The 14,495-nt window shown below is 41.1% G+C and overlaps 1 protein-coding gene across 1 annotated transcript in view; it reads right to left on the reverse strand.

The window, feature by feature from the left end:
• The window catches only part of LOC124059322 (protein jagged-1b), a 43,266-nt gene that overhangs the window by 7,867 nt on the left and 20,904 nt on the right, over positions 1-14,495 (reverse strand). Inside the window, exons 3-8 of the mRNA XM_046389212.1 lie at positions 9,803-9,860; positions 4,814-5,062; positions 3,353-3,413; positions 2,857-2,987; positions 955-1,074; positions 392-505 (exon numbers count right to left, since the gene is read on the reverse strand). Of these exons, the coding sequence (XP_046245168.1) occupies positions 392-505; positions 955-1,074; positions 2,857-2,987; positions 3,353-3,413; positions 4,814-5,062; positions 9,803-9,860 (733 nt within the window). The remainder of the gene's footprint in view (positions 1-391; positions 506-954; positions 1,075-2,856; positions 2,988-3,352; positions 3,414-4,813; positions 5,063-9,802; positions 9,861-14,495) is intronic.

Raw genomic sequence — 14,495 nt, forward strand, 5'->3', positions numbered from 1 at the left:
AAGTCTGTGCTAACAGCATTCAACTGTCTGTGTGATGTTGTGATCCTCAGGAAGTTACTGGTTATAAGGGGCACCCACTTTATGTTTTCTTACTTACTTAACACACAGTTTCACCTCTCTGTTTATATTAAATCAATAGAGCTGATCAAAGATCTCCTTTCAGTGTAAATATGCATGGGAATGCACACACACTCGCACACACACACACAGACAACTGGACAGTGGGTGAGACAGACCGCTGATTGCTGCTGATACTGTTTGTGTTCATGCTAATTTAGTTTCCTCTGTCAGATTGATTAGAGTCACTCACTGGATTTAATCGAATAACAACCAATCACAGACAATCTCAGCTCATCTCCAAATTGTGTGTGTGTGCGTCATTGACAATCACCATCAGCGCAGGTGTGTCCGGTCCAGCCGTCTGTACAGATGCAGCTGAAGCCTGTTGGGTTTTCCACACAGGTGGCACCGTTCATACACGGGGACGACAAACACGCATGTTCCACTAGTGAGAGGTGGAGAAAAAAGGCATCAAAGAAGAGAAAAGGAAGAACAAACCACAAACAGACAAGAGGATACAGTTTACTTAGATTTAACAATGTGGTACACTTTGCCATGTTTGCTTTTGCCTCCTTTCACTCAGTGCGTATTTTGGGAAGCAAAAATATTTCATTCAGCTTTGCAAAATGTGTGCAGGTTTCATACATAATTTAATACTATTAAATTAAATATTATGGCAAATATCTGCATGGTATGAGATCACCTAAACAATAAATCTGCAATGTTAGGAGACAGATTTAATGGATATATGTTATTTCTCTGAGCGTTTCTTTCATTTGTGTAGACAATCTGAATTTCATTTGACATTTGTTACTTGCTGTATCCACATACAGTATTCAACTAAACTTTTTTTTCACAAGTGGTTCAGTGCCCACATGATGAATCCAGACTCACCAATGCCACAGTTGCGTCCTTTGTAACCTTCCTGGCATTCACACTGGTACTCGTTTGGCTCTGTGTTGGTGCATGTCCCTCCGTTCTTACAGGGCTGGTGGGTGCCACAGTAATTCAGATCTGAAACCATAAAAAGTCTGTGTTTAAGTTCAGTTCACAGCACAAAACAGCAAAAGAATAAAGTATGTCGGTAAGAAAAGATAAAAGAACGAGGATGCAGATGGAACCCGGTTAACTTTAGTTTGACTTTGTCTCACATAGAGAGCGCAGCACACACTCACACACATTTCCACACACATTCTGCACTCAGGCTGAAGTGTATCCAGGTCGGCTCATTGTGCTGACTGCGCAGGCCACTAGCTGCAGGGCCTGTTGTCTCTAGTGTTAAAGCTGATTAAAGCTTTGCTTTCTCTAATGATCTCCTCCGTGCCCACAGTCTCTTTGTCTCACCACAGCTCTTTACAGAGCCTTTCTCAATGCACAAAAACAGCTCAGGACCCCACCTAGCTAAGAGCGTCCAGCCCAGCCCTGCTCACATTCACCTTACCCAAGGCTATCGCCTTTCCTCTGCACAATACAATGTCCCATGGGCACTTGCTGGGCTCCTGGATCCCAGCTCCCACGCTGGGACGGAGGAGGGGGTAGGGTAATGTTGGAGAAACTTTGTTGCAGTGTGGGAAAAGTTAAAGAATTTGAACTGCGAGTGGGCTGTGTCTTATCTTATACAGAAGATCAGTATGCCATGCCTGGGAAGGTGTGCGAAGAATCAAGCTTGTTAAATACACAGACACAGTGTTTCTCTCTTTGTCTTCTTCTCACAAACGCGCAAACACACATGCACATACACACATACACTGATCAAGTCCTTGACTAACAAACAATACAGGGCAAACTTCTTTCATCTTTATGCAGATGACACAGTCCTCTACTTAGTGACTTAAGCTGTGTTCTGTTGTTTGTATTAAATGCTAACAGTAAAATAAAATTCAGAGGAAAAAAACTCTTATCCTAGACGAGAAGCAATAAATACTCTACACTGATATGACTGTGAGAATTCTTCAGGGAGCTCCTAGTCAGTAAAAGTACCTCAGTGTTGGCTCAGAGCAATTTGCAGGTTTCTTATATGTGTGGGCTCACAGAAAGAAAAAGGAAAATATATGACAAATGATGTTTTACAAGCCATAAGTGCAGAAATTAAGATACAGATCAGGACATTTTTCACAACTGTGCTCCACCGCACACTGGGTAGTACATGGCTGTGTTGTGGACAAGTCACCAAACTTCAAGTCTGAGTCCAGTTTAGAGTTCCCAGTGTTCGAGTCCAAGTCAAATTCAAGTCATTAAAGAAAAAAAAACGAGTCAAGTCCAATCCAAATACACTATTGTATAACTATTAGTTAATATTGAACTTTACGTAGATGTTACCTTACGCCAAATTACTATGGTATATTATATAAAACAAAATAAAAATCTGAGGATGCCGATTTACGAGTCTGCAATTAATGCACAAGTCCAAGTCAACAGTGCTCAAGTCCAAGTCAAGTCCTTAAAATTAGGGGTTTGAGTCCGAGTCCCTGGAGTACTACAAGCCTGGTAGATGGTAATGAGTCTGGTCAGTTGTCAACTATTTATTCTCAAGATTATTGAATCTACTGTTTTCTCAACATTAACAACATGTGGTTGTGTGTGGCACAAACTGAGATAAGATGAAGTTCAGGCTGAGAAGTCAAGTCAAGTGTTGACCATGTGAGTCTGACAGCCTCCAGCTACATGTTTAGGATGTCAAAATAAACAGAAGAAAAACAGGGAAACAGATCAACAAACACAAGCTAAATCCCAGTGTTAGTATATCCAGACTTTCTTTCACTCTGTCTTCGAAACATTTAGTGGGTCACGTCTGACCTTTGTCACACAGCAGTCCTCCCCAGTTGACGTCACACACACACCGCCAGGGTTCGGTGCAGCTTCCATGCACACAGCCGGGGAACGTCACACACTGGTCACACAGGGGGCCCGCCCAGCCATAATGACACCTGAAGAGGGAGACAAGCACAAAGTTCATATTATGTTCACATGTTCATGTTGTGAAAACTGTTTTCTTTAAATGGATTTGGGAAGGTTTACTTATATTACACAGGTTATATGATGCTTTTAAGATCAGTAGTTATATTTGTGAAAAGAGTTCAGCAATTTTGGAGTGCAAATAGCTCATCAGTGCAATTAAACCTCCAGGCACCTGTCTACTGCTGCAGGATTTAACACCAACGAGATTTCAGCCACTCTGCACACGTCTAATTCAGGCTCAGGTTAAAAAACTGCAAAATTCTGGTGTATCCTATTTAATACTGTTTTAATCAGCTCGATGTTACACAAAGGTTTACAAAATTTTCAGACTCACTTGCATTCTCCAGGAACAGTGCAGGAGCCGTGGACCTGATGACACCCCTGCTTACACACCGCTGTGAATGAAAACATCATATACACAAAAAGAGAGTAATTAGAGACTAACAGCAACTGTGAAACAAAAATGAGGTTCAGTTGAGTTACTGGGTATTAAAAGCTGCAATCCACACTGACTACATCTGCCAGTTAAACAACAATTCAAAAGAGTCGACATAAAACAATCCCAGATATCACCAGATACACAAAACATGCTCTTAACTGTGCAACATTGCACATAGTAGATCATCAGTGTATTCTAACTATGTGAAAACAAATCTTGAAATACACAGTTTCCCCATGGAGAGCTCAAGACTGAAAACTTCCTGAACTTCATCATGGTCATTAACCTGCAGGGGGTAACAGAGGGACCCCCAGCTAATTTTTCAGACTTCCTGCTTCTCCGCAGTCCAATCAACGACCTGCTGAGGAGGAAGTCAGATGAAGTGAGGATGTCCGTAAACTAGCTGTGTGTCCTTCAGGATTCCCATGGTTTCCACTCTGGTTTCCTCCATTCACTTTTCACCATCGCAACACGATGGCAGCGCTCCGAGGTCACACAGTGAGGTCGTCCAGCTGATGAGTCACAGACAGACGGACAATAATCCCCCCCACACACACACACCATCCACTGTAGCTGACTGTATTAACTGACACACAGAGGTGCATCAGTGTAATGGGTCCTAAAGGCTGTCAGTACTGATATTAACAGCAGTAGATGGGTACAAGCACTTACGTGTGCTTTTTCTCTTGAGGTTTATGCTGCCACTGGTTCAAAGGGTTGTTTGAAGGCTACAGCTTGGTTTTAGGGTTAGTTAGTATGCATGTGCATGTGAATCCAAAACAACACATCTACCATCCAAAGCTGATGACACTGGCTTGTGGGTCAAGTTTATTTTAACAGCCCAGAATTCACAATAACAGCTCCAAAGGGTTTCAGAGGCTGACATCAGAAAGGAAAAACAAGGACGCCCTCATGGAAAAACCTTTTAAGAAACCTTGGAATGGATCAGTATAGAGGAAACCCCCTTCTAGGGATAATGGAAAAACAAAAGTGAAAACATTCTCTAATTTTTCTCATTTATGTCCTTAAGTCATCATGAGGAAAATATCACCTGATTATAGCAACAAACATATATATCTATTTATATGGATTATTATGTGGTATGTCTTTTGAGTATTTTACTGATCTGAATGTGACAAAGGCAAACAACACTACAGACTTAACTTCATTGGATACATGATTTGTACTATTTTCAAAATGTATATAGGACATGTGGTGCTGAGGTACTCTCCCTGACACTTCGTTTTGATTTATGATTTAAGATCAATCTGGGTATAATCTGAATATGAAAAAAGATGGATTTTGGCTAGCAGTCTGAACAAGGCCAAACACACCACAGATTTAAGTTCCTCTCACCTTCTTTGCACTCTGGTCCTGTCCAGCCCTCCATGCAGACCTTGGAGCCACTGGAGTCACAGTTGAAGTGACCAAAGAAGTCATCACGGGCCCTGCAGAACTTGTTGCAGAAAGGTCCATAGTAGTTTGAATCACAGCGAAAGCGAAGTCGATATTCCAGACTGAAAGTTCGTCCGTGGTGACGGTAATTTTGCCACTGTTCACCAGGGTTCAACATGGATGAGAGGAGGACTCGCTCAATCAGCTGACCTGGGGGAAGAAGAAAGATGGAAGACTTTTTCAGACTTTTAAGACCAAGCGCAAAAAACTGATCAGGACAACTTTAAACTTCACTGCCACTTGGCCTGGGCAGGTTGTTAAATAAGAAATATTTCAAATCAAATCAATTCAAAGTGTGAGCTGGGCATTTTGTGCAATTTTCAGCAATTTTCTGAAAAAAGATAGGCGCATTTTAAAATTTTTCAGTGTACTGAATTTCTGAATCCATTGGTATCAGATAACGAGGATATAAGATATCAGTATGAATATCAGTGGAGACAAGAGCAGGCTAAAGGATCAGAGAAAAGAGGTCAGGGGTCTGCAGAAAAAAACCCTGAACACCAAAGCGCCGGGGTAGTGACTGCTGCTCCTAACCCCCGGAGGGGATTTCACCGTCATCCCCAATTCAGTTATAATCTCCTGTGACGGAGTATTAACGCAAAAAAAAGCACTAAGGATATGTGTGTGAGTAAATCGTGTCTCAATGCTATGTATGTATGTATTTAAGAGATGGTGGTGAGGGTAAAGGGAAAGATTGCAAGATGGTAGAGCTGTTTTGTGGACATGTTTTGCTTACCTTGTAGAGACAAAAATCTGTTACGCAGTTACATGTGGTTACTCACCTTCCTTATGGGGACAAAATGAAGTCCCCATAGCTCCCATGATGTAAATGTTTAAATTTTAGGGTGAAGACTTGGTTTAAGGTTAGGTTTAGGTTAAAATTAGGGTAAAGGTTAGGGTCAGGTAAGTAATGGTTTTGGTTATGGTCTATGTAATGTCCCCATAGGGAACGGAGACAAGACTCTCCCTCTCTCTCTCTGTGTGTGTGTGTGTGTACGTGTGTGTGTGACAGACAGAGAGGCAAACAGAGCCAAAGAGGAAGGGAGGCAGCTATTAGGGCACACACATTGCAAACCGCCTGATGGAGAGATGAGATCACCATGGTTTGACACAAAGGAATGATAACAGGGGCACATATTGGCCTGTGTGTGTGTGTGTGCGCGCGCGTGTGTGTGTGTTTAAGAGAATAAAAGAGGAGTGGGAACAGAGCAGATGCAGAGCACTCTGTTATTTCTGCCATTGCCCTGTTTCTCCACCAGCCCTCCGCCTGTAGTCACATCTGAGGGCCCGCTTTTCCATCACGTTACTCCAGTGCGTTGTGAGTTTTTTTATTATTTCATAGCTCTTGCATGTCAAAGGGCTAATTTCATCATCACCATTTCTGTGCAAGATAAGAAGAACAGTAGAAGCGAGAAGAGTAGAAAAAAAATAACCACATTATCAGGCAGCACAGCAGGGAAGGTGTAGAACAGAGTCTGATTTCCTCTCCAATGAGATTAGTTGAGATGGCACAATAATGAAAGTGAGCACAAGTAGAGAGAAAAATGGAGAGATTGAGAGAAGCTCAACTATTAGATTACAAAAAGAGCAACAACAACAAGAAGGTTTACAGAAAAGCAAATACAAATACAAGCAGGAGACGTGTCTGCAGGTAGCAAAAACACTTTAATCCTTATCTCTGGCCTCTTGTCATTGTCCCTGAGTACCTGGTACTAGCTGAGAAAACACTGCAGGAGAGAAAACATCTCCTTTTGACTTGCTCTTCCACATCGCTTGTACCGACAAATCAATACAGTAGACCTATGGATTTCAGTAGATCAGCTGGATAGTGTTTGTGTCTCCTCTATATTAAATGCATGTGGGTAATTCTCAGAGTTGCCTTTTTTTGTTTTCAATTTTGACTCCAGTCCACAAAGTCCAGATGAAATTATTCTCATCTGGATAAAAGCACTAAGTCTAAACATGTGTCTTGAATTTTATAGACAAGCTGGTCTAAATTATAACGCTTCTAATATTGAATTTCACTTTCTCTCCGGCGGTGCTGGCAATTTTGTGGCTGTGAGTGCTCTGTCAATACAGTTGAAACATGGTTGAACACAGCAGCAAATCTGCACTCAAAATGACCCTGTGAATATGTGAACAGGCTGAAACACAGTAAGAAAATAAAACTGATGCTATTATAAAGTAATTGTGGTTTATTAGTACACTGTACTGGCAAAGGTACATTGTGTGCATTTTACGGCCACTTGCACTAGGAAGCAATGTTTTTAGGAGTGCGTGTCTATGAGCATCTCTGAGTTTGATAATCTTGGCAATAGTTTCATGCCATTTCATTTATCGACAGCTGTTGTTTTAATGTCCAAGCAGGTGTAACAATATACCAACAACCGCAAGGAAGAAGAGGAGTTCTGGCAATGACTAGTGGGGGGGTTTGTGAAGCTCCAAAGATGCACACAGTGTGTTTCGGTAAGAAACACTGAACATAAACATTAAAATAACTAAAAAAGAAAACTCGACTACCTTCTTCTTCAAGATCTGTGCATGTGATGACACTGCTAAATGGGAAAGTCAGATGAGGGGGAAGAAATGCATGTGATCAAACAAGTTTGTAACAAACCTCATCAAACATTTGCCACATGCAAGCTGTAATTTGCGCCATGAAATGATTTTCTATTGCTTCTTGTTTTACTTCTCAAGTCAAGTATCACAAGTTTAACACACTAAATATGATGTGATATGTTTTTGTTGTTTTCTAACATATTTTAGTAACTTCTTCAAATTAAATTCATTCTCGTAGTACTAGGCAGTGTGACTATCTTTATCTTCCCTTTAGTAAAACAAAACTTTAATTGACTATGTCTAATTAATTCTTTATGATGTCAAACTCTTTTTTAACATACATCAGAATCAGAATACTGTACTGATCACTGGGGGAAATTGGGTGATGATTCTTTGAACTACATGATTTGTGTTTGCTGGTTTGGTGAAATTTTTAAGGGGACCAAAAAGAGGAGACAGGAAGAGCAGGAGAAGGTGAGAAAAGAAAATCTATGGTTAATTTTGTGTCTGTGCTTTTGTCATTTGTGATTTTGATAAATAATGTTTTATATTATAGCCAGGTTTCATTCTTAAACTGAAGTTATGCTTGCACTCAGTTGTCAGTTTATTAGTTACACTTATCTCAAATTAATGCAGTACAATACAGTAAGTAATCTTAGACACATAAGTTATAATATTATTGATTGTGGTTGATTAAACTTCACGGTCATTTCAAAGGCTGCAGTTTGTGAAGTTTCTATTATTTTGTCCATTCAATTTATATCACTGAGGGTAGGCTAAATAACAGTAGGCCTTTAATAATATTTGTATTGTTCAATTCAGATACAATGAGGGATTATTACCAACATTTCAGGTGCACTCACTTGCAGATTTACATCAAAATAAAGTGGGATTTAGATCATCTAATTAAACTGCTGGCCTGTTTACCATCTGTCAGATCAACTCTGTTTCTTGTCCCACTGGGCTTCGTTGTAGTGATGCCATCATGTTCCCAGATCTAGCAATTATTATGGTGAGCAAAATGTTGCCATTACCAATAAAAATGAGGACCAAAACTATCAAAACAAGAGCAATGTCGTACAAAACCGAAATGATATTTTAACACCCCTGCATATTAATACTTGCTACATCTTATTTAACAGAACTCAGTGAAGGTCATACTGTCAGTGCTCAAAGGACATCATATTTTCTCACAATTTCCATGGACTGTTTCAGAAGTTACAGTCATGCTGGGTAATCCTTTCTGATTAGCAGCCGGGTCTGATAAGTCCATTCAGACTGCTTCGGGACTCCCATATTTGGGCTGAGCTAAGCTGCTGGCCTAGTGAACGGCTTTAGACCCAATGTAAGGGCTGTCAGGAGCTCAGGTGGAAATGACAGATGATGCAAACAAGATGTAAGAGTAGCACTGGAGGGCAGAAGGAGAGGTGGAAGAGGACAGGAGAGACAAACACAGAGAAGGATCTCTGGTGCAGTTCCCAGTTTCTCATTATCTCAGCCATCTTTTGGATATGACTGGGGTTGGTGGGATGAAAGGGACGACTGTGGCATGACAGGAATGAGGAAGGCATAGAAACATCTGTCTCCATCTTTCTCTCTCTCTCTCTCTCTTTCTGTATGTTGTGTGGGTGTGCGTGTTATACTTTTTATAGCACACAGCTCACATTCCCTGTCATGGAGTTTTCCCTGATTATGAGGAGAAACAACAGGAAGACAAGCAGGAAATTAAAAGGTCTGGATAAAAGACCTTGTAGCCTCGTATGATTGCAGACATAAGGACACAAGGGATGTTTCCACAGTGTTCCATAATGATAAGCCACAAATACTCAAAAACAAGCTCTGCGTATTGAAATATACGCTAAAAAGTAAGCTAGATATGTTTTCTTGGGGAGACAAGTGGCGGAATAGTTTAAGACAAAGCCTAAACACAATAACTACATGATCAAAATTAAGTACAACAATTTGAGTTTCTGAATACTGTTTTCCCATGCAAAATTATGATGTTAAAAATTATTATGTGTCATCTTTCAAAAATGAACATGTGAAACTCCCAGGAACAAAACATAGGTAAAACTAAACCATCGTGGCCTAGAGGTTGGAGAAGCGGCTTGTGATCGGAGGGTCACCGGTTCGATTCCCCCACCGGACGGGCAGGAAAAATTTGGGTGTGGTGTGCGAAAAATGCTTCCTCCCCCTCATTAGCCGGCTGATGTGCCCTTGAGCAAGGCACTTAACCCCCCCAACATGCTCCCTGGGCGCTTGATGCTGTCCTCTGCTCCTGTGTGCATACCTACACATAAAGGTATAAAAATACACACACTGCAGCTTCACCTGATTCTGATGTGTCGTTGTCATAGTCCAGAGCATCCAACACAAGCGAGAAGGACTTCTGTGAAGAAACACAGAAAAAACATCCATTACACATGTGCATCGTGTATCCTTTTCTGTTATTACACTGTCTCTCTCAAGCAGCGTTGGGGTAATTTCTTTGTGGATCTCCACCACAATAACCCAGAAGTGTGTTTTTGTTGATGAAGACCAAACAGAAGTTTTAAGAGATGGGACTGTTTTTCACCTGTGCAGGGATGAATCTTATTTTATATAAACTGGGTTTCCTCATTGCAATATCAATGTGCCAAGATATGGAACCCAGGTGTGTTTTCCGTACCCATAAGTATAACCTCAGTAAATATGTGCATCCTGCATACTTGTGCACTGCTAATGTCCTTTATAGCCATCCATCCATCCATTTTCTATACCGCTTATCCGTCTGGGTAGCAGGGGGGCTGGAGCCTATCCCAGCTAACTATGGGTGAGAGGCAGGGTACGCCCTGGACTGGTCGCCAGTCAGTCGCAGGGCTGACACACATTCAGTGGTGAAAGTATGGAGATCTTTTACTTTAGTGGAGGTAACCTACCAATCTTGTTGAATAAAAATATACCAATACAAGTCAGCTTAATGTATGAATGCATCATAATGACCTGAAAAGTAAGTAGTGAAAAGAAGGTACTGTAGTTGTATCAAGTACCACAAAATGGAAACATTTGAGTTTGTCAGGACTGAGTAACTGTATCTAGTCTCCCTTTAGTCTCATTCTACCATTGAGAAAAGCTGTGTGTGTGTGTGTGTGGGTATGTTTCTATCCTCGCTCTAAGCCTTGAAAAAAGACAAGCATCACAGATGATTCACTGCCCGAGCATGCCAAGGCTGCAGCTGGGCGCTGACTCAAAACAACCTCAACCTGAAGCCATGCAGAGAGAGTATGAGAAAGAGAAGGGCCTTTACATCAGCCTGGAGACGGTGGACGTCCAAAAAACCCTGTCTAATTTAGTGAACACGCTCTTGGACCAGGTGCGATGTTTTATGGTGCTGTTTTTTACTCTTTGACAAGTCTTACAGGCTAATCCTAAATACATGGAGCAGGTTGTTTGGTGTACACCATCTGTTTTACTTAATCAAGATAAAGTCAGCGTATAAGGCCAATCTGCAGTATACAAGCAGGAGACTCGACACAAGCTGGACATCTTCAAATGATGACTGAGCTTACAGAGATACTGTATCACACCCTGGAGAGGTAACAGAGGACAAATGTTTTTCTCTTCTGCCTTACTGTTTTCAGACACATTTGTTCATCCTGTAGACCAGCAATGAATAATTCAGGCCAACTACTACTACTCTCTCTTTCTCTCATGGCTTTCTAGCTATCTATCTCTCCATCCAACTATTCATCCCTCCCCCTGTGAAACACACCAGCGCCTGTCATGCAAATAGCTCCACCGTGTGCATTGTGGGTAAGGTTTCTCCTATAGGGCTACATAGATGTGTAGTCACGTCTTTGAGGTGAGAGCATACTGCCAGAGGGGGAGGAGGGGAGGCAAGGTGCTGAGGGAGGTGGAATAGATGGGAAGCGGGTGATGGACACAAGAGGTGTGAGAGGTGTGAAGTGAGGGAGAGATGGATTTGTGGGAGGCTAAGGGCAGGAGGTCGACAGCAACGCCAGCGTTAGCTAGAGGCGAAACGAAGCGACACACGAGGAGGAGAAGAGAAGATGAAGGGTTGTAGTGAAGGTGCAAAATGTTAGGGGAGGGAAAATTGGTGTGGCAGAAAACACTGAGTCAGGGATTTGCTGCAAGTGGAGGCACATCCAGTGTATCTGTACTGCAACAGATGGGAGGAAAGGGTGAGCAGTGACTGTACAAAGCAGAAAGGGCTGATAAAAGGGGTAGAAAGGATAATTATGTGGGCGTATGTAAAGAAAATTGACAAAGAAAGGCAGAGGAGAAACTGTGGCAGCTGTGGTGGAATAACAATTTGCAGGACTCCTGGAGATCATTAGATCTCCAGATATGTGATGGAGAAAGAGAACAAAGAGGTCAGAGGCAGGTGAAACAAAAGATAGAGGAGAAAAGATAAGAAGTGAGCGCAAAAGAAAGGACACGTAACAAGATTACAATGATAACATAAGAAAAAATGGTAGTAAGGGGAAGTGGAAGAACACACATTGAGAAGTCATGGTGCTAATGAGATGTTCTGGGTTGCAGAGGGCTCAGAGCCAGTTCATTAAGGCAAGCAGATAGCAGGTAGCCAGCAGATGGACCAGCTGGAGTCATTAAGCTTCGCCTTACAACTCTCACCTGAAGTAATGTTTAGTATTCATGATTTAGATCTTTATACTTAGAAATCCTGCGATCCATTATAATAATATTGGCTGCATGCAAAATTATTATTAAGAAGTATTCAGGTCTTTTATTTCAAAAATGTACCATATGTTTCAAAAGCAGAAGTACTTTTTTGCATAAAAATGGCCCCCGTGTATATATTTATGTTATTATATTTTTATGTATCACTGATGCTCGTTGTATAGGCAGTGTTTTACTATCGTAGCTGTTTGAGATGGAGCCAGTCCATCCAACTACTTGCAGTTTTGAAAAAAGTAAATTATGCTACGTAAACATAAAAATACAGTTAAAAAGTATGATACCCCCCTGAAATAAAGTGGAGTAGAGGTAGAAAACTTCTCTGAACTGTACTTAAGTGCAAAACTTACCAGTACTAGTACTCAGCTACTTTCAGCTACTGTACAGGATTAGTCAGCATGATACTTCTGTAGCAGATAGACATTCAGTGTATAAAATACTGCTTGCACTGAAGCAATTTTAGGATCAGACCAGTTGTGATAAACTGTCCACTACTACAAAATGCACACACAGCATTAGTCTGCTAACAGACCTCTTAGCCTTATCATGTTTCCCATCGCCGTCTCTCTTCCCTCACCCTTCCTTCCATCCTCTGTGTGAGCCTCTCCCTCTTTCTGCCCGCACTTTCTGCCAAGTGTTACAGCAGGTTAAGACCTGTGGGAAGTCCAGAGTCTTTTTTCTTTTCTTTTCTCCTCACCCCTAAACCCACAAGCACACACCACCAGGTAAGTTATGATACTGTCATTGATTCAGGAAGGGTGTATCTGTGGTAAGCCTGTATGGAGGGCAGAGGGGGTCAAACTAACCTTGGTTACCAAGTTAAAATCACAACAACAATAGCAGATAAGACTTGGAACATGTGTGTAAAAAGATTAAGAAAATCAACTACAACGAATCCTTCCTGACAACCTTTCCAAAACACACACACACAAACTCACTCTCATGGACACCACCGCAATTTGTTTTGCAATCACCAAAGGCTGTGACGTCAGGGAGGCCTGCAGACATCAGAGGCCACGTGAAGGAAAAGTGACCTCAAACAACATGCACTTAAGGGAAAATGAAATAGTAAACATTAGAAGGAGAAGCTGATAGGATCACAGCTGATGATGAAGTGATATTTTTACCCCATACTGACACAAACAACATCTCAGTGTTCCTTGCAGCATTTGTGGAGATAATGGCTGATGTGATGACAACAGGGAAATGACATAATGGGAAAGGTGTATCAATGTGTGTGTGTGTGTGTGTGTGTGTTAACCCAGTCTAGGATAGTAGTTGCTCTCAAAACAATGAACAGAAGAAAGGAAAAAATAACAAGTATTATTCTGTCTGCTTGTTTTTCTTCCTCCTGAAAAAAGGAAGATTTGAATCTCACAGTTTAAAAAAAGGGTTAAATTCACCATTTTACCTCCATTAACTTAAAAGGAGAAACCTTATTACAGCCAAGCTCGGGGTGGGTCTAGGGATGAATCTCACTTGGTTGCTCAAACACTTGATAGAGGGTAAAACACTGCAATGTGGACAGTGGATATTTGGCTACTGACTGACGACTGAGTGTTCCCGTGTGGTTGAGACAGGCCAGAAACTCTCTGCTGAATTTTACATGCTCACTTTTGACTGACAAAAATAATCCTTTAAAATGAAGGCAAGCGGATATGATATGGGTCAGCAACAGTCAGACTGTCAAGCAACATCACCCTCTAGAAGTGGTTCCCAATGCTAAGCTGACAATGTGTCAACCTTTGATGGGTAAATCGACTGCATTTCTATCAGCATGTAACAATACTAACAATACAAGCTGAATTTTATTACCAAGAGGATTAATTGTTTATTTTGATGTATTTCTGTCATTAAAATGAAAAACACAAATTAACCTCTGACATAAATAGGACTGATTGACTATTTTTCACAGAAGACTCGTCAAGGAAAGCACAGATGTAACCAATAACATCACTGATATCTTTGTTGCAGCAAAGTTAATTAGTTAATTAGTCACACCTGTGTCTGACAAATCAAAATGTCTGCTTTGATAAAGATCTTCCCTTATGGTTTTGTGTGCTGTTTACATTATATGTAAAAGTGTGTCAGACACACCACGGTTTCAGCTTGTGCACAAAATATCAGATATTTGTGATCAGAAACATGTGTTAGCTTTGTGCTGAGAAGAACAGGAGTCTCAGCAAGCGTGAGTGAAGATATTTGACTTTCTTTACATCCAAGGAATGCCCAGAATCGCATCTTATTCTCTTATCTCTCCATTTAAATCACTTCCACTTGCATCGATTTTCCCCCTCAACATTTGATCTTCATATTCATGTCAGTT

This window comes from Scatophagus argus, chromosome 5 (assembly GCF_020382885.2).
Source record: "Scatophagus argus isolate fScaArg1 chromosome 5, fScaArg1.pri, whole genome shotgun sequence".
Lineage (NCBI taxonomy): Eukaryota > Metazoa > Chordata > Actinopteri > Scatophagidae > Scatophagus > Scatophagus argus.